At 38.6% G+C, this 25,024-nt stretch overlaps 3 protein-coding genes and 1 long non-coding RNA gene across 4 annotated transcripts; 2 read left to right on the top strand and 2 right to left on the bottom strand.

The window, feature by feature from the left end:
• The first annotated feature begins 314 nt into the window (after positions 1–314).
• etnppl (ethanolamine-phosphate phospho-lyase) lies at positions 315–12,548 on the top strand. The gene is given in 14 exon segments (XM_031285042.2): positions 315–474; positions 963–1,081; positions 2,536–2,695; positions 4,155–4,229; positions 4,471–4,564; positions 5,877–5,993; positions 7,253–7,335; positions 7,480–7,705; positions 8,401–8,555; positions 9,055–9,144; positions 11,055–11,185; positions 11,365–11,435; positions 11,654–11,725; positions 11,727–12,548. Coding segments are annotated over 14 exon segments (1,485 nt in total). The 5' UTR covers positions 315–415; the 3' UTR covers positions 11,760–12,548.
• Positions 12,549–14,613: 2,065 nt separating this feature from the next.
• On the bottom strand, positions 14,614–16,526 carry ostc (oligosaccharyltransferase complex subunit). The gene is made up of 4 exons (XM_031285043.2): positions 16,262–16,526; positions 15,727–15,820; positions 15,411–15,608; positions 14,614–15,246 (listed from the first exon to the last, which is right to left on the bottom strand). Exons 1-4 carry the CDS (start codon positions 16,398–16,400, stop codon positions 15,228–15,230), a joined length of 450 nt encoding a protein of 149 aa, XP_031140903.1. The 5' UTR covers positions 16,401–16,526; the 3' UTR covers positions 14,614–15,227.
• A 1,737-nt stretch (positions 16,527–18,263) lies between these two features.
• On the bottom strand, positions 18,264–21,199 carry rpl34 (ribosomal protein L34). Its single transcript, XM_031285139.2, has 5 exons — positions 21,015–21,199; positions 20,499–20,570; positions 20,275–20,374; positions 18,589–18,692; positions 18,264–18,386 (listed from the first exon to the last, which is right to left on the bottom strand). Exons 2-5 carry the CDS (start codon positions 20,561–20,563, stop codon positions 18,302–18,304), a joined length of 354 nt encoding a protein of 117 aa, XP_031140999.1. The 5' UTR covers positions 20,564–20,570; positions 21,015–21,199; the 3' UTR covers positions 18,264–18,301.
• Positions 20,005–20,368, top strand: LOC116039937. The gene is made up of 2 exons (XR_004102536.1): positions 20,005–20,200; positions 20,245–20,368. It is a non-coding gene; the product is annotated as an uncharacterized LOC116039937 (long non-coding RNA).
• Positions 21,200–25,024: the final 3,825 nt, after the last annotated feature.

Below are 25,024 nucleotides of genomic sequence, written 5' to 3'. Positions count from 1 at the left end.
AAAAATGTGCAATATCTGCTTCTGAAATGAGTAAGGCAAAGTAGAATAAAGTAGCCTACATACCTCAAAACAGTAGGCTACTTGAGTAAATGTAATTACATCACCCAACTTCAAATATAAAGTATATAGCCTACTATTCAAACAGTTGTAGGGCAGGTGTCTAAACAGCCTGCAAGCATATGAGTCGGTACCTGCGATACTGTAGGCTACGTCACTATCGTCGAGGCACCTGCAAAGTGTCCGGCTGGGTGGCAGCACGAGAGAGCTGCGCGAGCTGCGCCTCGTGTGTCATTCTGCCTCTACGCGCGCGCGTGCACTATATATACAGTGTGTTTTTCTGGTTGAGCAGCTGTAACCAATCTTCGAGTCCGTGCGGAGGAAGGAGTGCTTCGTCCTCCAGCTGGACAACATCAGGATGTCTGCGGAAAGATTTGAGAAAAAGAAGACGATAGACCTGAGGAAGAAGCACATTGGGTAAGATAATTGGCATTCTGCTGTTATATTACACCACAAAGACAGACAATAGCAGCTTCACAACTCTATATTTTACTGAAAACAGAATAGCTTCCTGTAAACCTTTTAAGTATGTTACTGTATCTAAACACTTCTCCTAGAGGCGCAGCATGCAATGGTTGAAACTTTTTCTAACCAAAATTTCAAGAATTTGTTCCACAACAAACCAAATATTAGGCTACCTATTTCGGAAATTAATTGTATTTATGAATTAGTTTATGTATTTGTAGCTATATAGCTATGCGATTGGAATCATTTGTGTGGATCACATTGTATTACAGCTTATTTTTGGTCTTTGGTTTGCTTTGCTGTTGGTTACTTTTAAATTTTGCTGTTGTTCCCATGACTCTGTGAATTAATATTTTCCACTGTAGAACACAAAATATGTTAAACGAGGTTGAAGCGCACACTTTGGGCATATGGAAATATTAATATTACCTCCTCTGCAGGCCATCTTGTAAGATTTTCTTCAGCCATGACCCTATCAAGATTGTACAAGCCAAAGGCCAGTACATGTATGATGAAAAAGGACAGCGCTACTTGGATTGCATCAACAATGTGGCTCATGGTAAACACACACAAGCAAACACACAAAAATATGTACATTAGATTTATTTTTATCAGTGGTGGAAGAAGTATTCAGATCCTTTACTTAAGTAAAAGTACTAATACCACGTATGTAAAAATACTCACAATTAAAAGTCCTGCATTGGAAAATGTTACTTAAAGTGCTCATATTACGCTTTTTGGCTTTTTCCCTTTCCTTTATTGTGTTATATATCTTTTTTTTTGTGCATGTTATAGGTTTACAAAGTGGAAAAGCCCAAAATCCACCCCAAAGGGAGTTACCATCTCCAACAGAAAACACTGTTCACAAACTGCTCCAAACAGCTCTATTGTAGTCCAGCCTTTACTTCCGTGGCACTCCCTCATACTCTCATACTCTGCTTCTGACTGGCTAGGAGTCCTTACCTAGCTACTGTGCATGTGCGACTCCCAACAAAGATGGAACAGAAGTGAGATGCCTCACTTTGTAGCTAAAACAGAGAGGAGCTGCAGCAATGTGCAGTATGACAAAAATATGGTGTTTTTTGAAAATTAAACCATGTAAACCTATTCTGGTACAACCTCTAAATACAATTATGAACCTGAAAATGAGCATAATATGAGCACTTTAAGTAAAAGTATGTAAGTATCATCTGGAAAATGTATTTAAAGTATTAAAAATAAACATACTCATTACAGAAAAATCCTCACATTTTAGAAACTGGAAAGGATCGAAACAGTTCTGTCAATCAAGTAAATCTTTAATCATAAACTCATTTCAGCTGTACTTGGAGGCCTGTATATTGTTGGGTAGTTTATTTATAATAAAACATCATATTTTATAAACTACATGTTTTGTGCGCAAAAATCTTAATTTGTAAAGTAACTAGTAACTAAAGCTGTCAGATTAATGTAGTGGAGTAAAAAGTACAATATTTCTCTCTGAAATGTTGTGGAGTGGAAGTAGTGAGTGGTATGAAAGGAAAAGAAGTAAAGTACATGTACATAAAAGTTGTACTTAAATACAGCACTTGAGTAATTGTACTTACCACTAATTTGTATATGACTTTTATGTCATCACTTCCGACAAAATCTGCAGAACATAAGAGAGTTGTTTTTGTCTAACATACAGGCACATTGTGTTAGGATCCAATGGGCAATCAAACCAGATGTGTTCTAGCCTATTTGAGGACTGGTTTTCACTGGAGTGCATGAGCAGAATGACTTGCTCTGCAAAGTTGTCATGTAATGTACACATAATTGGGACTGACTAAAGCTGCACTACTGCTCTGCCTGGGGATGTCTCCTGGCCTACCACATTCACCACTGTTTAATTTCAGCATATGGCCTCCAATTATGTGCCTTCAATATCTGTCGTCTTGTTGTCTTGGTATGTTTTGACCTGAAATTACAGTCTGAAGCGTGTTTTTGTCCTGAATGTGAGGTCCTGTGTGCATCTTTTCTCCCATTTCTCAGTGGGCCACTGTCACCCGGATGTGGTGAAGGCAGGAGCTCAGCAGATGGAACTACTCAACACCAACTCGCGATTCTTGCATGACAACCTTGTACTGTATGCCCAGAGGCTGCAGGCCACACTACCTGACAAGCTATCTGTGTGCTACTTTGTGAATTCTGGGTATGTTTGCATGTCCGAACTCCTCAGACCATACATATCAAAGAGACATACCCTACGAGATAAGAGTTTTTTTTGGGTGTGGATCAGGTGTGGCTGAAAGCAAAGAGAGACTTAGGGTAAAGAGAGACTTAGGGTAAAGAGAGACTTAGTGGTGGTTAATTGACAGATGACACTTGCGATAGATTGATGTCTTGTCTCATGTCAACTTTAATTGCTTAGCCTGAGAGACTGTCCCCAATAAGAGCAATACAGTTCTGCAGCAAATTGCTCTAAATTTCTCCTTGGACAAGCCTCCTGGGTGTCTGGATTTTCAAGTATAATATTTAGGTTGATTTAGGAACAACAACAATATTAGTCAACTTAATAAAACTTTAAAGGCTAAAAGTAAAAGTTCCAGGTGAGCATTTCTAGGGAGTGTCTATAGTTCCAGAAAAAAGAACTACAGCATTATAATATGCATGTCTCAGCCTGGACACAGGCATCCTATTACCCCTAGTTATCAAAGTGGACCAGTCTGGCGTGGTTACTTATTTACACCACTTGCTGAAGTTCTGTTGAGTGAACAGGAATTATCTTGTAACGGATAATAATGTTGTAGATAATGATCCACTCAGTACCAGACTGAGTATTTATCAGTGGCACCGAAATTGGTGCCCTGAAAGAAGTTATAAAATAGACACAACAGATGTGAAGTTATCACTGCACGGGTTTTCTAACTGGCATGTGCAACAGTACAAAAGTGCACTTAGATTAGTGCAATTAGATTGCACACTGAAGACAACGGGAAAATATATACTATTTGATTCCACCTCAAGGAATGCTATAACAACCAGCAATATTATAGACAATATTGCACTTCCAACATTGTGGCAACAGTTTGGGTAAGACCCTTTCAACATGACAATGCCCCTGTGGTCCATAACATTTCTGCGTTTGGTGTGAAAGAACTTGATTGGCCTGCACAGATCCCTGACCTAAACCCCATCAACACCTAAGGGATGAACTAGAACACCTTGCAAATGTTCTGGAGGTTAAATGGGAGAAAAATCCTGCAACCATGTTCCAAAAATCACGTGGAAAGCCTTCCCACTTCTGGCCGTTTAGTGTAGAAAGAAACTAGTCAATGTGGGAGCCATGTATTCACTCTTAGGTATAAAACTGGTATTGTAGTACTAACTAATCTATTATTCTCATACTATCATACTGTAAAAACTATGGAACAAAGCAAAGCAAAATATGTTTCAGGGTTCAAATAGCTTCAATATCTTTTCAAGATCTTCAAGCACAATTAAGCTTTACACCCAATTACCAATATTAACAAATAGGTGTCGCCTCAAATGCCCTTATAAGGGGAAGTAAAACATCAAACTGCGACTGACATGCTAGTGACATCCATGGCTTCACCTGTGTATTTTGTGGAGACTGAGTAACTCAAAGTAACCCTTGCCCCTTTGAACAGATCTGAAGCCAACGACCTGGCCCTCCGTCTAGCATGGCAGTACACAGGCAACAAAGATATCATCACGTTGGACAAGTAAGTCTTACTGCCCGGTCATTGTTCAAGAACACCTGGCACAGTGCCAGATGAGCAAAATGAGAGTATATAGATGATAATGAGTGGTCAAAGTCCTTTGATTCCGTGTATTTTTGTATGATGGTGTATTTCCATATGGTAAAAATAGCTTCACATATCCATGTTTTGCAAACTCCACATGATATTGAACTAAATGACTAATGACATGATGGTCCATGGCATGTGTTTGCTTTGTTTGCAGTGCATATCACGGCCACGTCTCATCGCTCATTGACATCAGTCCGTATAAGTTCCACCAATCGTCAGATGCTGAGCAGAATCAATATGTCCATGTGGTGAGTGCCTTTTCTCCCCCTGTCTGCCTGCCTGCACACAATTAAAACACCATGACTCAACGTGCACTACTGAGCTTTGGCAGGCTACTGAGTGTTCACTCTATGTTTGTGGTGGATAGGAAAAGAAGAGACAGAATAATAAAATATAAATATGTTTTGACAATTTCAGCAGGGCAAGGAGCAACCAAATTGCTTTTAAAAGGGAGGCTATTTACTGCTGCTGTCGGAGGCAAGTGTTTTAGCTTCCCCCTAAAAACACTTTTAATCCTGGAGGACAGACAGAGGAATGGCATTGTAGTACTAACTAGTCTTCTATTCTCATACTATCAGAGGACAGACTGGCAAAACAGCTGAAAGGCAGATAGCCCAATCCTACGGTGTAAAAACTTCTGCTGGCTTTATTTCTTTTAGTTAAAAGTGTGAAGTACACATTAGTGATTTAAATTCTCCAACTGCCTGCACCTGTCACTGAATCTCTACCTAAATAGTGTCTTTAGAATGAGGCAGAACAGGATGGTTATGGCCTGGGTGCACCACCGGACATTTGCATCATAGTAAGCCATAGCTGAGATTCTTGTGCTACTTTTCCAGCTCCTTAGTTGAATCGTAAGCAAATGCTATTTCTGCAATATCTATATTTAAATTATTGTTTGATGTTTGTGAAATGAGTTTCTGTTTTGCTATTAGGTGTTTAATTAACCTACGTTGAACACTTTGTTTTGTTGATATGCCATGTTCAACTAACTAACCAAACGGGGGGGATTGGCATTTGTAAGATGAGAGCATTTATCCAACAAGACAGGTATAATAAAACATGCTATGTATGTATATATATGTATATGTATATATAATATGCTTGTGAATTTTCCCTCGCAGGATTAATAAAGGCATTCTTCTTCTTCTTCTTCTTCTTCTTCTATTAAGTTGCATTACTGGAATTGTAGGATTCATACTATGGACAAAAATTCAGGATATCTTTAACAAGACAAGCTAAAAACATGCATCCAGAGTCCTTACTGCATTGGGTTGCACAATTCTGTGCATTCTGCTTTGTTCCTTGGTGTAGTTTGATATAGCAACTTGTGGAATGGAATACCCAGCTCTAGTGTTACATGCCAAACGTGGGTCAAGTCAGTCTGTTTCGCCAGCTTGAATATTTTATTCATGATCATAGACGCTAAGGAATCACGCTGAGGTTCGCTTGAGTTTATCTGCATCTTTTTTTGTGAATGTGCTACACACTATTTTATGATGCAGCCAGTGCCGGAGAATCTGCTTTAGTATACATCTCAACGTCTCGACCCCTACACAGGCTCCCAGCCCAGATGTTTACAGAGGCAAATACAGAGGGGAGCACCTGGACCCTGCTACAGCATATGCAGATGAAGTCAAAGATATGGTACAAAGAGTCCATAAAAAAGGAGGCAAGGTACAGTTTGTGTTTGATATTGTTGTGTTACCAGAAGGTAAGGTTGACCTTATGCTGCAGAAATAACCTCAGAAATGTCTAACACATGATTACACATTTTGTTTTGTCTTTAAAGAATGACTCTTCTTTTAAGGAAATGGCCCTGAATTACAAAATAAAGGCATATGCAATGTGGCAGTTGCCTTCTTTTTCCCTTTTTTACTTATGAATACTCATTTTCCACCTTTCCCATTTTCATTCCTTTTCTCACAATTATCAGGTTCAGGCCAAGCACTCGCTTTTAGGGTCAAATCCCAGACCACAAGAACATGTGTAAGGGACTTACCCCTAAATTCCACCTGGTCTGCACTGCACTCAAGACAATGCTCGTGATTCCACAAGCTGTGAAGCGTCTCTCCGCTATGCTCCGCTAAAAGTACGTGCTATTTCTGATTTTTGAGGAAGCCACGTGCAAAACACAGGCTGGACAGGAAGTGGATCAGCTAGAGCATCCGGTCCATTTTCAAAATAAACACCGTGTGCAGATTCCTGATCATATATCACATTGCTACACTATTTTAACAACTAAAACACAGCCACGAATCCTTGATCCATGTCATTCATAACTGGACTAAATGGAAGAACCATTTAATTATGTAGACCACTTACTTCAATGGTATAAAACACAGATATCCAAGAAAAAACACCAAACCAACTAAATCTGCAAGCAAAACACTCTCCTTCTGAACGCCCCCAGTGTATGACGCACGGCGGAGAACAGAACAAAACCACTGCATAGCCAGAATGCAGAGCATCTGCGCCTGGTGGAATCCCCCTGTAAGTGTCAAGGCTTGTTGGCAACCCAACCCTGCTTCCAGTGGCGCGAGGGATGAGATTCTGCCCAGGGATTGTAAAACGAATACAGCTTCTCGTGTATGTTTGTGCAGATATGCATCTACAGGAGGAAACCAAAAACAAACAATGACTGGAGAGATACATGCATGTGATTAAATGTTGTATCCTACTGATCTTATAAAATACACAACTGTGTACTTTTTTCAAGTGAATACACTGGTGCTTTTTTTTTTAACTTCATGGTGACCTACAGTAACATTCATTTCTGTCCCAACTCTTATTTGTTCACTGCCAACTGAAAAGCGAAACAGCACACTTATGGAAGAGGGAGATCTACAGGTCAAACATGCCAGAACTCCTCCTCTTTTCCAGTTTATCAGTGTGGCTTTAGAATGGTAGACCTTATGTTTTTATCTCTTGTGCAGATTGCTGCTTTTATTGCTGAGTCCTTGCAGAGTTGTGGTGGGCAGGTCATTCCCCCCCAGGGTTACTTCCAACAAGTGGCACAGTATGTACCCAAGCTAATGCAGAGATTGTTTCATGCTCATACTCTTGAAAGTGCTTTTTTAAACTTTTTTTCTGAATCATCTAGTGAATGAGTAACTAACTTGAGTTTATCTCTACACCCATGGATTTTTCTGCCCCTCTACAGACATGTCCGCGAGGCAGGGGGCATTTTCATCGCTGATGAAGTCCAAGTGGGCTTTGGGCGTGTTGGCACCCACTTCTGGGCCTTCCAGCTTCAGGGAGAGGACTTTGTACCTGACATTGTCACGATGGGAAAGCCTATTGGCAACGGCCACCCCATGTCGTGTGTGGTCACGACCAAAGAGGTGGCAGAGGCCTTTATGTCATCTGGAATGGAGTATTTCAATACAGTAAGCATTACGTAGAATAATGAAGAACTGTGCAAATAATATAATAAAAAGAAAATTTTCTTTTGTACCATCCTTCTGCAAACATATTTGAATATATATATATTATACATTATACAGTATATATTATATTTCAATATATCATTTTTTAATTATGTAGTAGTAACAGTAGTAGTGTATGTATTAAGATCTACAAAAAATTAGAAAGGGATTTTGCAGAGAACACAAGAAAAGGCTCTGACCTGACCCTCATCCTTGACAGGACAATCTTGTCTATATATTGCCAAGCGTATGGACATCTGTTTTCCACATTATGGGGGGAAATACATTCTGTCTAAGCCAGCTTTTCTTTTTGCACGTATTTCCTGTGAAAGGAGAATAGTTTGGATAATTAGACAAATTAAGGAGTTCTCTTTCATGACTAATGTATTTTCAGCCAGTTTGCTGCAGTTTGGATCTTTTCCATTCACATACTGAAAATAGTTGAGTTGATTGTGTTGGAGCAATTATTTGTCAGTTTAGCATGAACAAAAGTATGCTGACTCTGTGGCATTGTAAGTCTGTTTTATATTTAATGCATCAAATTGTCTCTTGGCTCTGTCCTCAGTATACAGATTTTCCCAAGCAGCTGATTTCCTCTGTGGTGTGATGGTAACCTTGGTGTAATCTTTCGTCTGTGTGTGTTTTAAATTTCTCAGTTTGGTGGTAACCCAGTGTCGTGTGCCATCGGTATGGCCGTCCTAGATGTGATTGTGAAAGAGGATCTCCAGGGTAATGCACTGCGTGTGGGCCGATACCTGACCAATCTGCTGGAAAAGCAGAAAGAGAAGCATCCACTGGTTGGTGATATCAGGTAAGCAAACACAAGCACACAGTGACAGTATGTGACAACAGCTGATTACTTCTGTAAAGCTGTTCCAGAACACTGCTGATTATATCTGACACAGATAATTCCACAATATGTATGTTATGTTTCTATAATCCCTGGACCAACATGTAATTCACTGACTCCACAATGAAATAAATTTTGGCATCAGATGTTCTTGCAGTGACACATTTGAGTCAGTGATTGTCTGTTAAACATTGTGGTTACTCTGTAACATACGTATCTACCTAGGGCTTACAGCTGCCATTATGATCAAACAAACTGCTACTGAAAACTTTGTAACTATTGTAAAGATGAATATTATGAAAAAGTGGTAGATTATAACTTAAAAGGCTCAATTTGGTGTATATTATCATGATCCAGAACATGTTTTGGTCAAATCACTTTCTGTGCAAGACTTGTAACATTTCTGAGAAGTAGGCTGAGGCCAGAGATGACTAAACCCAAATTGCGTCACATTTTGCAGGGGTCGTGGCCTCTTTGTTGGGTTGGAGCTTGTGAAAGACAGGCTGAAGCTCACTCCTGCTACAGCAGAAGCCCAAGAAGTCATATATAGGTAAGTGTAAGTGTGAGAACCAAGTGTTTGATGTCATACTGATAATGAAAGAAATCGTATACAGCATTTAAAGTAAAGCGGCTGCTTTGATTATACTGCTCTGCATCATTCTCTATTCTCTGCTCAGAGAACTGCAATCATGTTTTATACAACAGGCCATATCCCAAACACCAAGTTCCTCCAGTGTTATGACAGCTTTGGTACACCGTGAAGAACACGTATCTCATATCACAAAAAGGCTTATCAATTTTTGGTGGGATAATAAAGTTGAATATATAATATGTATAATAGTGGTAAGTGAGAGCTCATTATAGCCTTCTCATTATCTAGTCATATTTCATTTATGTAGGTGTTTCATGTTTAGCTTTAGAAATCCAACTGCTGCATTATTATGCCATAACAGGGGCTTTCCGACCGGAGGGATTTTTGCAGTTCTTAGAACTAAACGTTCCTAGAACACTTTTTTCGTCGTGTTCCGACAGGACAAATTTGGGGATTTTTAAGTTCCTCTTGCCTCAGTAGCGTACGTTTTTAGCTCCTACTTCAGAGCAGGGTATTTTCCCTTTTCCTAGGTGTACTTGATTGGTCGAACTTATAAGTCACGCCCACTGCCAACTCGGAACTTGCAGACAGAGCAACAACCAACAACGGGACATTTTTAACAATTTTCACCATCTTATTCATCATTAAATTCACTTCTGACAATGTTTTAGGCGAGAAATTAACTGTTTAGATTTCGAATATAGGCAGTCTTGCGAAAATTGATGCCGAATTGACAATTTGCTTCAAAGTTTTCGGAGTTGAGAAGCTCCATCAAGTGAGGCGACAGCCAGCAAGCGCCTGCCCCGGCTTCTAGCTCGTCGCTCGGCCAGTCTTGCTCAGACACCTCGCTGTAAGCTGGAGGTCTCTCAGACCGCTCTCGTAAATAAGAGGTTTTTATTTCGCCGTTGACGGTTCGTTTGCTTAAATATCACAACACATGTCATCATAGGATTAACGGGAACCTGTGGTTAACTGTCTTTTTGGAGTTAAACTCCACAAGCATGTCCTGCGGCTCGCCAGCCGTCACACACACTCACACACACACACACACACACACACACACACACACACACACACACACACACACACGTCCACAGCGCAGCAGGCAGAGGCGGGGTCTGTGTTGAGCAAAACATTACGTGAAAGTGCTCGAGTCACTCCCTTACCCCTCCTACCAGTCCCTATGGCCACTTGGCCAGTGGGAATGCAAACAGAAAAAAAGATTTTAGGGGAGAGTAGTTCTTAGAACTGCTAGAAGTGTACTTTTCCTCTAAAAAGTACAAGTACTATCCGGTCGGAAAGCACCTATTGACATCAAACAGACTTCACACATAAGTTCACACATATTGGACTTGACAATTACTACTTCCTGTTCTTTATAGTTGAAAGGGCTGTTTATTAACAGTGTAATGCACTGTTAAAATAAACTCACAGCCTCCATAGTGCATGACTGGAGTCATTTGCAAAAAAGAATAACAGAATTTTAATGTAACAGAACTTCATCATAATATGAGTAACCCTGACTTACCAGTACAGTAGCTGACATTTGATTATGGTTCAATATCACCTCAAACAACCGATATTACACTTTTACTGCAATAGGCCTTTTTTTTTTTTACAGCAGACATTTATTAGGCAATAACGTTAATTAGGCTGCATCCATTGAGGTGTGCATGCTGTCTCACTGCTTCCTGGATACTTGCATGAAGCAGAGCAGAGCAGATCGTTAGTATTATAAGTTCCACCTGTGCTTTTCCTGCTTTGAGTAGTCAGAATGTTTGCCAGGAAAATGGCATTTTAAATGACTTAACCACTAAGTCTAAATTTGTAAATTGATAGAGTGGAGAATAATGAATATTTTCTCCCAGGCTGAAGGAACAGTACATCCTTCTTAGTGCTGACGGACCGCATCGCAATGTGCTCAAATTCAAGCCGCCCATGTGCTTCACTACGGAGGACGCTGACCTGGTGGTGGACAAAATCGACCACGTTCTCACAGGTATGTCACATTTCCCCATTACTTTTTTTACTCTGTGGTGCTGTCTGGGATGGTGGTGTTGGAACATGCCGTATTCCTTGTGGTTTGTGCATTATTTAAAAAGATCAAGGTGTGTGTTGGTTGCCTGCTAGCGCTGAACAAGCTCTCAATCGTGTGTATTATTGTGTCTGTGTTTCCAGAGCTTGAGGAAGCATTGGGCTTGAAGTCGCATAACGCATTGAGTGTAGAGAATGAGAGCAGTAAAAGAAAGGTAAGTGTGACTCCGTTTCCTAAATTGTATCCTCTCTGAAGCATCTGAAAAAATTCAATAAACTCAAGATAGTTTTTGGACCAAAGCGTGTGGTCCTATCACTTGCATAAAAGTGACAAGTTTGGAATAGACAACCACAACATGTCTAAATTGTCTCGAATTTTCAACCTCAATTGATTTTCAATTCAACTACATCTCTTCATGGTTTTTATCTCAAGCTGCCAACTGATGAAAATGGACCCCAGTATCACAGCGGGTTAGCACACAACAGAGGGAGCAGTCAAGAAGTTCCTCAACAAACAAACCAAACGCCTCAAGACATAACGCTGCCCACAAACAGTCAGAGCTGTGACATGATTTTATCTTTTACATAGTTCAAGAACTGGGATCAAACAATGTAAAATTTAGAGGTAAGGTCATCTTTATTATCCCCGAGGAGGGGCACTTTGTTGCAAAGCCAGCAGTAATGCAATCAACTGGCACACAAAAGGTTCACACAAATTACATAATGTTTTTCAAGGTGACAAAACACTGGGGAAAAACTTTAAATCTTGCAATTGTACTTCATTGTCATTATTAAACTGTTTACTGCTTACATGTATCCTACAGTATGTTAAGCATCTTTGAGGACTTTGAAAGCGCTATATAAATCTGATGTATTAGGTGCCTTCCCATGTAACCTAATGAAAAATGTTTTAATAATAATAATAATAATAATAATATACTGTTTATTTGAGATTGCAGTGTCTTCTCAGGTATTTTTTTAAAAGTTAAACTTAGGAATCAAGCCACTTGTTCAGCATAACATGTATATTGTGGTTTTACTTTGGTGCGATGAATCCCCTTATTGTGCGAGCTACCATGCTACACAACCTGTATACTCTTTATTTAAATTTTTGCCAACATTCACTTTACCATGATTTTCAGGGAATTTTAATGTTAATAAACCTAAAGGTGTTATGTTAAAACATTTAATGATGTCTTAATGGTGACTTGCGCATTAAAATGCAGCTTTCACTGATTATTAAAATTACTCTATACGTATGGAATACCTGTATACACATTACTAATTTTGTGGTGATCAATCTGTATTAAATAAAATACTCTATGTGATACTTTGTTGTTCAATGGGGAAAACTCTGACCTCTGCTTTCTAGGAGGGTCAGCTTGAATCGGGTGCATGCAGAATATACATGAGTGAAAACTAGCTGAACTTGTGTATCTCATTCCACTCTGCCTCAAGCAAACAAACATGGACACTATTTGACAAGTCTACAATTATTTACCAATGTCCCCTATCTTAACAGAGACTGGATATGATTCCCAAACATTTCTTAGTTGCATTTTGGAGTCAAAGAGAGGCCCCTCCTTTAGTGCCCAGATGAAAATAAATGATAAAAGACCAAGAAGTTCTGTCTCTGGAGGTATAGAGTTGGCTAAAGTCCTAGGCCATTCTCCATAATGTGGAGATAAGCAGACAGGTGGCAAGTAACCCATTTAATAGACAGTGAGAAGATTGTCATTTAGTATCTCAGCAGGCAACTCAGAACAAAGCACAAAAATCACCACTTCATTGTATAAATAATGTGATGTCTCTGTGTTGAAAATTAGCCAGCTGGCTAACACTGGCACATTTACAGAAATGTTAATGTGTGTTGTCCTTTATAAAAGTAAAAGTAAAATGTCACTGATGTGTCTCAGGGTTAAAGGTACAGCACTTTATGACTAAGCCTTTCCTGGTGGTTATGGAATAAGTCCTCAACTTTTATTACTTCTAATACATAGATCCATTGTATTTTACTTCCTGATTGCATTAGGCAATGATTTATCAGTTTCTGCCATACGTATGCTTGGATTTCCTTATAAATACCCAAAGCATTGTTTTCTTATTTGATTATTTTTGGCCTTCTGGAACCTTAGTTGTGTCATCAGTGGGGTGACCTTCTCAAAAGTAATGAGACTTGCTCTCGAGTATATAAAACTGCCTTGGATGATTTGAAACGTAGCCTAGAAACGGAGAAAACAAATAGCTGAAACTGGAGAAACATGAATAATTGTGAGCAGTCATAGTATTAATGAGCAATTTCAATATTGTTAGTTATATTTAATGTGCGTCTCCATAAAAAAAACTATTTATCACCATCCACAATGCAGAGAATACAGGTTTAAGAGGTGCCGTGCCACAACCAATTACCTATTGTCAACAGATGGTGTTTTTAGCATACTCGGCATCTTACACTTTGTGTAATGGGGTGTACTACATGCACTGCTTAACCAAATAGTAACAGCTATGCAGAACTGTGAGATGGGGTGGATTATAATCTTAGGTAATAAATTGCAGACTAGAAAAAGTCATTGGTAATTTATTTCTAATGTGAAATTTTAACAACCCTAAAACCTCTGGCATAAGAAGCAATAACCATAATAAAACACCTGGTTTTATGTTGCTTCCTTTTCCCCTCACGAGTAGGGTTGGGCATCGAGAAACAATTCCTATTTGGAATAGTTTCAAAAATTACGATTCCAGTAGAATCGCTTCTTTATTGGAATCGTTTGGAGGGTTTGGTTTCAAATCTGATCATGGATTCCAAATTTAACACGCGCAAGTTTTGGTTTCCGTAGCAGCCAGGCGCTTGTTGTGTTGCAGCCTTGGAGCACAGTAAGCGGCGCTCTAGTGTGGTTTTATTTTATGTTGAAAAAGCCCTGTGAAACTGCAAACCACCATTGAATCAAAATAAAACTTTCCTCTTATTTGTGAAAATAGGCATGTGACCCGTTTCAACTCTCACCTCTCAAAGAATCATAATCGATAAGAACCGGAATCGAAAGGAAGAATTGCAATTGGAATCAGAATAGTTAAAATCCAAACGATGCCCAATCCTATTCACGAGCTGGGTCAGAACAGCACCCAATAACTGTTGCACTCTGGATGGATAACCATGACTAATATATCTATGAAATCACATTAGTGTCAAGACTCAGAATTGAGGCTCAGTACTGTCCAATGCTGTCTTCCACTGCAGTACAATGTGGCAATGGACACACTACTGCCTGGTAGATCTAGGACGCCACCTTCTGGAGGGCAAATTACACACACACATAACCAATGTGGCTCTTCTTGATACGTTGATGTAAAAAATAACTCTTGACAACAGTATATACATACGACTGCAAGGAGCTCTGAAAAGAAGATTTATTTCACATCCTTGTACAAAAATGCAACCGCGAGAAGTTCAAAGCTTTGTCAATGATTTTGTTTTACAAAAATGTACAACTTCAACATTATCCAGACTCCCCTCTAACTGATTCACCCAGTCTTAATCCTGATTCCAAACCAGTGGCTCCATACCAACAGTGTTCAGTAACTCTTTTTTTCCCTCCAGGGGCTTGGAAAATGTCCACCTACTTAATGGCACTTGTAGCTTCTTCCAGTAAAAATTGAAATTAAATTTCAGTTTTTGCAACAGATGCACTGTATTGAGGGGTTCCTGGATATTGTAGTTGTATCAAGAAAACATGAAAAAAATGTGTCAATCATGTGCCTGTAACTGATGTGCTGCATCAGTTTGTTTGGAAACTTAGAGAGAAGGAGAGGAAAGGAAGTCACTGAACACCAATGAGACAGAGCCAGTGCAAGACTGTCGGCCTATTTTTTTTGAGCAAGTCTGTGCTTTCAGTCCTTGATGGTTGTTGGTTATGTCAAAGGTTGCGTTTATCCATCCAATTTGAGTTGGGCCCCCATGCATTTGATGTCCTCTCCATCCAAGCCATTTAAGTGTGATCTTTCTGTTTTTAGCCCATGAGGTATCCTCTGAAAAGACAAAATATTAATTTAAGACACTCTTAAGCAACAAATGTCAGTTCAGAGTAGCAGAACTGCAGATTATCATTTACTATTAAGTCAATCTAACTTTGTAAGACAGACTGGTGTTTAAATAAGAAATATTTTTTCATGAAAAACAAGCTTAGACTTACGGCAGCTTCATGCGCATGAACACTCTGGCCATGAAAAAGCTGAGGAGAACGCTGACAAAACCGATGAAGAGCAACAGGAAGCGGTTGAGTTTGGGAATGTTTGGTGCATTGGAGCGGTCCAGGATTATAAAGCCCAGGCCTCCCATTGTGAAGAGGAAACTGGAAGCCAGTCCTTCCATAATGTACTGCCCATTTACTCTGGGAACAAAAAAACAAAAAAACAACATTGTTTACATTAGCTATGCATGTGACGTTAAATATGACGTGACCATCACCAACTGGCTACTTGCTTTAGCTGTCGTTTGGAGTGACATACCTGTATGCCAAAAAGGCCACTGGCCGCTGGTGTCCATGCTCATCAGTCATTGAACCTACACTGGGTGGCTCTACAATCACATCGTAGATGATACCTATAATGTGGGGCAAGATTGAGTAGGAATCATCAGACCATAAAATAACGTTAGAAAAGTCTGAGCAACGTTAAAGCGCATTAATAAGCTGATCGTGTTAAATTAAACAGAGATAACGTTACACTATCTAAAAAATATATTTCCACTAACGTTACTGCAGAGTGTCAAAAAGACCAGCATCATAGACTGTATAAAACAGACCAGGATGCATCCTGGTGCTATCTTAACTGCAAAGTTAGCCTAACTCAGTCCATTATGTTAACTGCGTTAAAAGCTAGCCAGCTCTTTTACAAATGTAACAAAAGCCTTCAATATCTGGCATTATTTCAACCACACATGTATGAGCTTTAACCTTTTATCAAATGCTGACACAATCAATGTATGTTCAACGCTAACAAGCTAGCAATCTTGCATTTACGTTAGCTTAGCAGATCCTTTTACCTCCTGTGATGAGAAAGTAGGACACGATAACGACCGCATACACAGTCATAGCCGACGGCATGTGCAGCCACGACGGTTTCTTCAGTTTTACATTTGGGCATTCCAGCACTGCAAACGGCATACTGTATAATGTCTCCATGTTTTATAAAGAAATCGCCTATCACTAAAGAACAACTGCTGCCGCTGGCCGAGATCCGTCTGCGCACTGCGCAGCTCCTATGTTGACGTGTCCCGGAAGTACATATTTTTACCGTTTCAACAAAGCTTTTAAATACATAGATTTAATTTATTAAATAGATTTTTTATTCTGCGATTTTAGTTTGATGTGCACCTTTTTAAGAAAAACATGTTCCTAATACTTACACAAACCTCACGGAATATGTTTTAACAAATTTGATTTTGGCCAACAACGCTGGCAAAGACTATGCGTGACGCGCACTTAAAGAGACAGTAATTAAGTGTTTGGAAAACATGTCAAATTGCTTTATAACGGCATTCTTTACGGTCTTCTTCTGATGTGGTGTAAGCTATTGTATTATTAATATTGGTATTACTATGAAAGTAGTGGTATAAGAAGTGTTTTATTTTACATTACACATTAAGATGGTATTGAGTTACCTCTTAAAGAAATATTTACCTTGGTCAGGTTTGTTGTCCTTGTTTCTAGCCGTATGTCTATTTCTGTGTATGTACTTTGAGAGCAACAAAAAGCCGGAATCAAATTCATTGTGTTCACACTTAATATTTGGCCATTAAAGCTGATTCTGATTACGCTTTTGAGAAAATATAAGTAGGGCCTTTATTGTGGAAGGTAGAAACGGAAGTAGAGAAGATGTATGCGCTTTGTATGATCTGTTTTAGACTGCAAAAATAGTCCATTTTTAGTCTATGGTCTCAGTATAGGCGCAATCAATACCCCCTCGGCTACAGTGGTCATCACAATTTCCTATAATTGACATTGATTAGTTACTTGTATCATATTGACTGGTCCAGTGTAGTGCATATAAATTTTTTTTTTTTTTTTTTTTTTTTTTTTTTAAATACGGTAGATAATACATTTTTAGCTGCTTAATCATGGCTATGTTCTTCAATGTTCCACTATAGGCAGTGGTAAAGTTTGTCTTAATGACTGATGAGAATTATTCATTCATCAGGGTTTCTGCAGGTTTCACCAAGTCAGATTTAAGACCATTTATGAATGAAATTTAAGACCTTTATCACACCATCAACTAAGCCCTAAATCCACTTTTAATCAAGCAAAGTATCGCTAAACTTGTACTTCCCCAAAGCTGAAGAATAAAATCTGTTTTATATGGTACAATCTGAAAGACTTGCACCAATAACATGAAAGCTGATTGGCTGCAATGTAAGTTGCATGTTAGTCTCAGTTGTAGTCATAATACAGCGAAATTATATTTGGACTAGGGAAAAAACACCACGGAATAATACAAAATAAAAAAAGTATTAGCGGTAGCGTTACAGACGTAGGGAAATTAAGACCTGTTTAAAATTATTTAAGACCTAGAACACAATACTTGAGCAAATTCAAGACTTTAAGACCCAGCGGAAACCCCGATTTATTCAAGCCAAATCAGAGCTTTTTCAATCTTCCCCAAAATCACAGCGTAAAAAATATTTGGTAGGATGGTGTATTTGGGAATAAATTCAAACTTCAAACAATAACTGTCCTTTTAAGAAAATAAATTTAGAAAGCACAAGTCTTTGCGGTTTGTTTTCTTGCACGTTAAAATATAACGTCACTGTCAAAAACCCTTTATGAAATTAATACAATCTTTGTAAGCCATATTGTATTGGGCTGAATGTTAAGAGAATTTTAAGATCCTTAACGTTTTAAAACGGTAGTTTTGGCATTTGTTCAACATGGCCTATCTGCAATAAACCCTAATTTATCAGGACAAGGTTTTCACAGTTCAAAACAGTCCCATATATGTCCTCCCCTTTCAGTTAAATGCACCAAGACATTGCAAATCACAAGAGAAAATGGATTTGTCATTTTTTATTGTGGCCATACAAATACATTTACTTAGATTTCTGGCTCTGTGCCTGTGCCTTGAGCACCTTGACGACGATCTTTTGCTCCTCAATCAGGAAAGCACGCTTGATCCTGAGAATAAAAGCAAGAGACAGTTACTAGACATAATGCATCAGCCATTCAAAACTCACAACTTCAGAGACTAAACTCATTCTGTTTTCCATGTTTGATTAAAAGTTAAATGTAGTCAGTGACAACTTGTCACTGTCTTTTACTAGCATCATTCTAGTTTCTCAGCAAAAAAATTGAGAAAAAGGGAAATGCTCGTCTTTACCTGTCACGAACACACTTGGCGCACATGGAGCCTCCGTAGGCCCTGCTGACGTGCTTCTTGGTTTTGGAGAGCCTCATCAGAACCTGAGGTCTAACAGCCCTGATCTAAAAGAAAGAACCACAATGAGACCACAGTGATGTATACTGACCTGGAGGAATTAACATGACTACTAACAAGGAAAAGTTATCTGAAACATGTTCAAATACAGTGGAGCATGTAGACAATCTGCATGATTGAGAACAACTGAACTCCAGTCTGTGAGCTACTCAATAGAAATGACAGGAAACGTTTAGGCACCCTGAAAGATGGAGGATGTAAGCAATGCACTTTGCAAACCAAGGAAGAAATTACTACTGTGGTCACAAACGTTCAACTTTAGTGTGCGATTTCAGTGTACCACTTTTTTACCCAGTTATATTTCTAGATCTGCATTACTGCTCGACTATAATCAAAATGTTTACTTTGGTGTGCTCTTCTTCTTACAGGTGTAAAATACTTCAGTGTAAAACAGTTCACAATCAGGCTAACAAGTGGTTCTCCATAATTTGAACAGTGCTCGTTTGTGAGACCTCTCTAAAGCCAACTACTCAAGGCACCGATTTCAATAAAACTGCTTTACCAGTGTAATAGTTGTATTTGAAATAGCTGGTTTTAGCAGGTTAGTTAAAAATCCCCCATCCCTGCTTACAGAATGAGCAGCAACTGCTTTTTATTACACAACTCCCTTTTGACTGGATCTTAAAATGCCACATCTGGATACCTCCAGCCTCCAAATGTATCCTTTGCCATTTATGTTGTGCTGTTTAACAAAAGATTTTAGCTCAGTAAGTGCATGTACAGTAAGTAAAATAACCTACGTTTCCAGAAAATACCAGTCCTGGTCAATTGTTTAACAAGAGCATGTGAACTAGCATTGTAACTACCTTTGTCTATCATGCATTTCAAATGATAAGTACTGACAAATTGCCCATAATGTTTGTAGAAAAGACCGGCACCTTATCTTTTCCACTTTTCAACTTATAGTTGGGGGAAATATTGCTGAATGGCTATAGGCAGTTACATTACTCCTCACTTTAACTTTCAGGATGCGAAGTGAGAAAGAAAAAACATGACTTCTGGTAAATTGCTTCTCTCTGTGGCAGCTTGTGTCAGTAATGCAGTTTAAGTTCATACCTTAAAAGTGATAGCTAAAGATTGTTTACCACATAACCAAGATTAGCTACTCTCATAGTTTGTATGCATTTGAGTTTGAGTTGTATGTATCCGTTTTGGCACTATTATGCTTACAGGAGAAGGCCAGCATTTAAAGTATCTAAAGAGCAAGTCAAGGGAGCTGTGTTGATACTGTTGCAGCAAAGGCTTGTGTATTTACAGGCTACAGTAGGCTCATTCACACCACATATTCAGTGTCTAATCACATCCAATGCAGAATACCAATTTAAGTTACAAATGCCATTGCACTTTAAGATATATTCAGGAAAAACAAGAACAGAATTTTCTTAAGTTAAAGGTCTAGGAAAAACAACCATACCTACCTACAGCTGATTTATTTATTGATGGCAGTATTAAACTAGACCATCCCCATGTGGGCCATACAGACCTCAAACGTATTGTTGTTACGGCACACAAAAACAGCTTACTGGGGAAAGCAAACAGCATATACCAAAATACAAAGGGTTTACTTACTCCACGCAGTCTTCCTGGGCAGATGCCACATGCTGACTTGGGGGCTTTGCCAACCTTCTTGGTGTACAGGTACACAATACGGTTACCGGGCGTCCGGGACCTGCAGAGCAGAACGGGAACCGTGATATAGTGTAGCAACTACACAGCATAACTGAAGATGCAATGCTGTTTGTCAGCTTCCCAAGCAGGCGACATAAGACACTAACGTTAGAAAGTTCACTCACAGTCTGGTTTTGTTGGAGGCGGTGTTGTAGGACAACCTACGGCGGTAAGTCAGGCGTTGCACCATCTTGAAGCTGAAAAGACAAAAATTCTGATCAATTTCTGTAACATGATGCTATGCTATCACTGCTAGCCGTGGTGCGGCTCAAGACGTTAGTGACACCGGCTTACATTGACGTTAGTACACAGAATATACGCCGAATTTAGTTGAACCGACTACTTCACTTGAGAATGATGTCTATAAGTCAATTCGGTATAAAGTTAAGCATAGTTGTTAGCTAGGGCGGTTCCACCATATTCAATTCAGTCTTTCTATAGCGGCCTTAGGGACCCAGGAACGGCATCTTTAAAATGTCTCACAGAAACAACAAACTATTATAATTGCCACATCGTTAGGAACAGACGCTTGTTCTTTGGTTTATCTTTACTTGAAAACATTCAAATTTTCTTCTAAAACGTAGGATTACAGTGGATTATAAAATCATAATGTTTCAGAGGTAAGCAGGGGGCCGCCATACCTGCTATCGCCGTAACCGGAAGAGGAAGGAGCAAGGCGGAGTATTACGGGTTAAAGTTTCTCCATGATGGCTATATCAAGACTGCTGCTCCCTGCTGGTGTTTCGTTGTTACGACACAAGTATGCTCAGAAAAGAATGGAACTAATTATATGATGTGTAATTATACGCTTGTTAAATAGAAACGAATGTTATGGAAATTATTTTTTTAAATTGCATTTCTCAAAAGCTTCTTTTATTTTGAAATGCAATTTTCCCTGGATTGCAACACATTAAACACGCTGTTTTATATAGGCCTATAAAAAACATATATATAACAATATCATATATAAAACATACCTAATCTACAATGAACGTAGTCTATTTGAAACAATTGGCAAACATAACCCCAAATATAGGCCTATATTCAAGATTAGATAACATTTCTTCAAAATCATCCTAAATACAATTTCACTTGAATTAGAATGGCACAAACTATTTAAGTTATGTTGTTTGTAGATTGCATTTGTGTTGCAACTTTTTATTAAAAGGCCAGATGGAGCTTACTCTATCATTTTTCTTTAACCACTCCTGATCAAATTTCTTTCTTAAAAAACAATATCAAAAATTAACAAAATCTCAGGTTCTCCTATAATATTCAGTATTTTACTTTACCAAAACTGCTAGCAATTTCAGCAACGTGAGAGTCGACAACTTGAGTGTGGGCACCCAATCTCTAGGAGCAGGGACTTTGATGTCCCATTCTATAAAACCAACAAGTCAAGTCAAGTCAAGTCAACTTTATTGTCAATTCTGCAATATGTGCCAGACATACAGGGCAATTGAAAATACGTTTCTCTCTGACCCATGGTGCAATAAAGACACGTACAACAAGTATAATATAAAAAAGATAAGAAATATCTACAAATAAGATAAAGAAAGGTAAGTTATATATACAATTACAAATATAAGTAATATGTACATTCTAAATAGTGCAAATGTAAGGCAAAATCAAACCGTAAAGAAAACTAAAGGTAAAGATAGTGAAATGTGCAATATAAAAGGAAGAGTTCCTGAATGTCTTTATTATAAAGTGGCCGGTGCTGATCCTGATTCAGTCCAGAGTTCTTGGGGGCAGAGGGGAGGGGAGGGAGAGAGGGGAGGGTGTTGAGCTTCCTGACAGCTTGAAGAATTAGAATTAATCAGGCTTTTTCTGGGCTTAACCCCTTGCGGTAAGGATGTGACACTTTTATCAGATGAATGGATACCTTGTTAAATCTGAAAGTTGAACAGAGGACTGTTATAATAACTACAAACAATTTACATTTACATTTTCAAGTGTTTGCTTTTGCTGACATGGCCTACTGCACAACCAAGTGGACTCTAATTAATGTGATTAGTTGCACCTGTGTTTTTCCTGCTTGAGAAGTCCATGTGTTCACCGTGAATAAAGCATATCTGGTGTTTATTCTTGCAAATCCTCAATGGGGACTTTACACAACCAAGGAGCATTGTAAGTGACTGTAAACCAAAAGGGGTATATTTTATTTGCAATTTAAATTCAATGCATAGATTGCCCAATAGATGGCAGCAGTGGTATGAAAATACCTGACAGTTTAGGGTAGCATCTCTTCTATATACAGTCTATGGGTGGCATTAGGAAGTCTGTCCCTGTGGGATGCAAATCTCCAAATATACTGTTAATACATACACACATTTATGAAAATGCACATGCTAATTCTCTGTAATTGTGTGTGTGTGTGTGTGTGTGTGTGTAACATAATCCTAGAAACATTTTCTGTTTTATTTTTTAAGGGAGACACTACAGGTGAATATGGAAAATATTTTAACTAATAGATATCGCAAAACTTCCACAGTTGATTACAAACATTAACACTTATTTTTTTGTATTAAAAGTTTTCTGAAATTTGTCCTTTGTGAATTTGGGAAATGTTTACAGGCACAAATACACACAGAGAGAGAAGAGAAGTAAGTTTTTTTCCCACTGGTCTGAAAAAGACAAGTTATGGAAAAATAGCCCAAAACCTAAACATTTAAAATTTATGTTTTTGCCATTGTCTCCCCTTAATTTAACTTGCCAGGGCTCTTTTATATATCTGTAAACATAGATATGCATGCGCATGCCCCATTAAGTCACCTTAGTTTCAGCAAAGTTAACTTAAATCTAATATAGCTATTGTTAAACTAGGAGCTCACTTATTTGTTTTTAAGGAATATGAGAGCTTTTTTATTGAACTGTTTGACAAGAACGCCTCTATAAGGTTTTAATGTAAATGGCCCTGCAGCTGTCCTATGATAAATTCTATGCAAACACAATCTCCTGTAAAGGTAGTCAGAAGTTAGCAAGGGTATCATACAGAGGGATAAGAGATATTTTCCTTTCAGTTTAGCCTAAAATGATCTAGTACAATAAAACCCATGATTTGATATATATATATATATATATATATATATATATATATATATATATATATATATATATATATATATATATATATATATATTATTTATTTATTATTATTTATTTATTTATTTTTTACAAAATTCATCTGAAATAGTAACCAACCCTACCCTTAAGTCTCTTACAAATATACACTTTTTTATATATTGTTTGAAATGGTCTTTACACCCTGACAGCAATGAATAACTTATGGGCTCTGAAAAAGGAGCGAAAAAGATCCGTCATCTGTAGCTGCTGTAATCCTGTAAAAACGGCCACCAATCACTGCCTTGCGGTCTGCTTGGAAAGAACCAATGAAATGCCTCCTTGCCCCGCTGTGCGTACTCTACCCCTGTCATGTACGAGCCTGAGCTCAGTGTGTGTCGTTGCCGCATTGCAAACAGCAGTCATGTTTGCTTTTAACATTCGGTATGATAATATTAGGTGTTGACCGGTGAATGAGAGATGAAGTAAAATTGCAGTCCTTTCCGCAGCAGTGCTCGTGCACGTCTGTGTGTGGGTCGAAGCCCCGAGGAAATGCTACTTTCAAATCTTGCTACCTTTTCAACATTACCAACCCTACCTTTAAGAGTTATCTAAAAAGTGTCACAATTGTTGCAATAATACTTCTAACTATTTTCTTTTAAAACTGTCCAACTGATCACCCAATAATAATCTTCATAGAGTATTTCATTGTATTAAACATTTTTTTGCAAAACAAGAAGTGCATGTCATGCACACTGACAACCAACATCCAGGTACTAAAATCTGCAGCTTACACACTGTCACACGAAAAATTTGAGAAACAGCTCAAAATGGCTCCCTATCAAAGAGGTGCTGTGTCACAAACAGACATTTGCCAAGCTTAGCCAACAGATGGTGAGCTTGGCATCCTTTTTTAGACTCAGCATTTGGCAAAGGCAAAGTTCAGTGACATCACAAGGCTCTGTACAGTGTGTTGGCACATTCCGCATCCGTTTTTCGTAGATTAATTAGTACACTTTGGAATGTTTTACATTTAATAAATAATACTACTTAATGATACTTTAATACTTAAAATAAATATGTTGTCTCTGACGATTGGTGCATTAACTTGGACCAGTATTAAATTTTTTTGGTTTTGTGGGAGATAACCTAGTCAAGAGTAGCCTATATGTGAGAGAGAGGCATATTTATCAGTTCCCAAGTTTGTTACCAGCCGTGACAGTGACGCTGGTATTGCTTTCACTTTGGTATTCAGCGTGTGTGTTTTATCATGGCAAAATGTGGTCCTGAAGGCACCTACTGTAGCGGTTTTGAGTACCGGTACTTTGCCAAGTGTTTATGTCTGTCTGTGGACAGATTTTGTCACCACGATAGCGCCACAACTGTGCAGTAGTCACAAAACTTTACAGGTGTGTAGTTGAGATCAAAATGAAGGCCGAGTTCAAAGATCTGTGATCCGAGCAAGGCACCAGAAGTAGGAGGGGAGGAAGTCACGGCTGGTGTGATCCCATCTCAAGATGAACTCTAGTTATACACAGCATTTTGTGTCCGTTATGTTAAGTTACACACATGAGCAGCAAGATTTGTC

This window comes from Sander lucioperca, chromosome 17 (assembly GCF_008315115.2).
Source record: "Sander lucioperca isolate FBNREF2018 chromosome 17, SLUC_FBN_1.2, whole genome shotgun sequence".
Taxonomy (NCBI): domain Eukaryota; kingdom Metazoa; phylum Chordata; class Actinopteri; order Perciformes; family Percidae; genus Sander; species Sander lucioperca.
The sequence above is the reverse complement of the archived record's forward strand: the minus strand, read 5'-3'. Positions and strand labels throughout refer to the sequence as shown.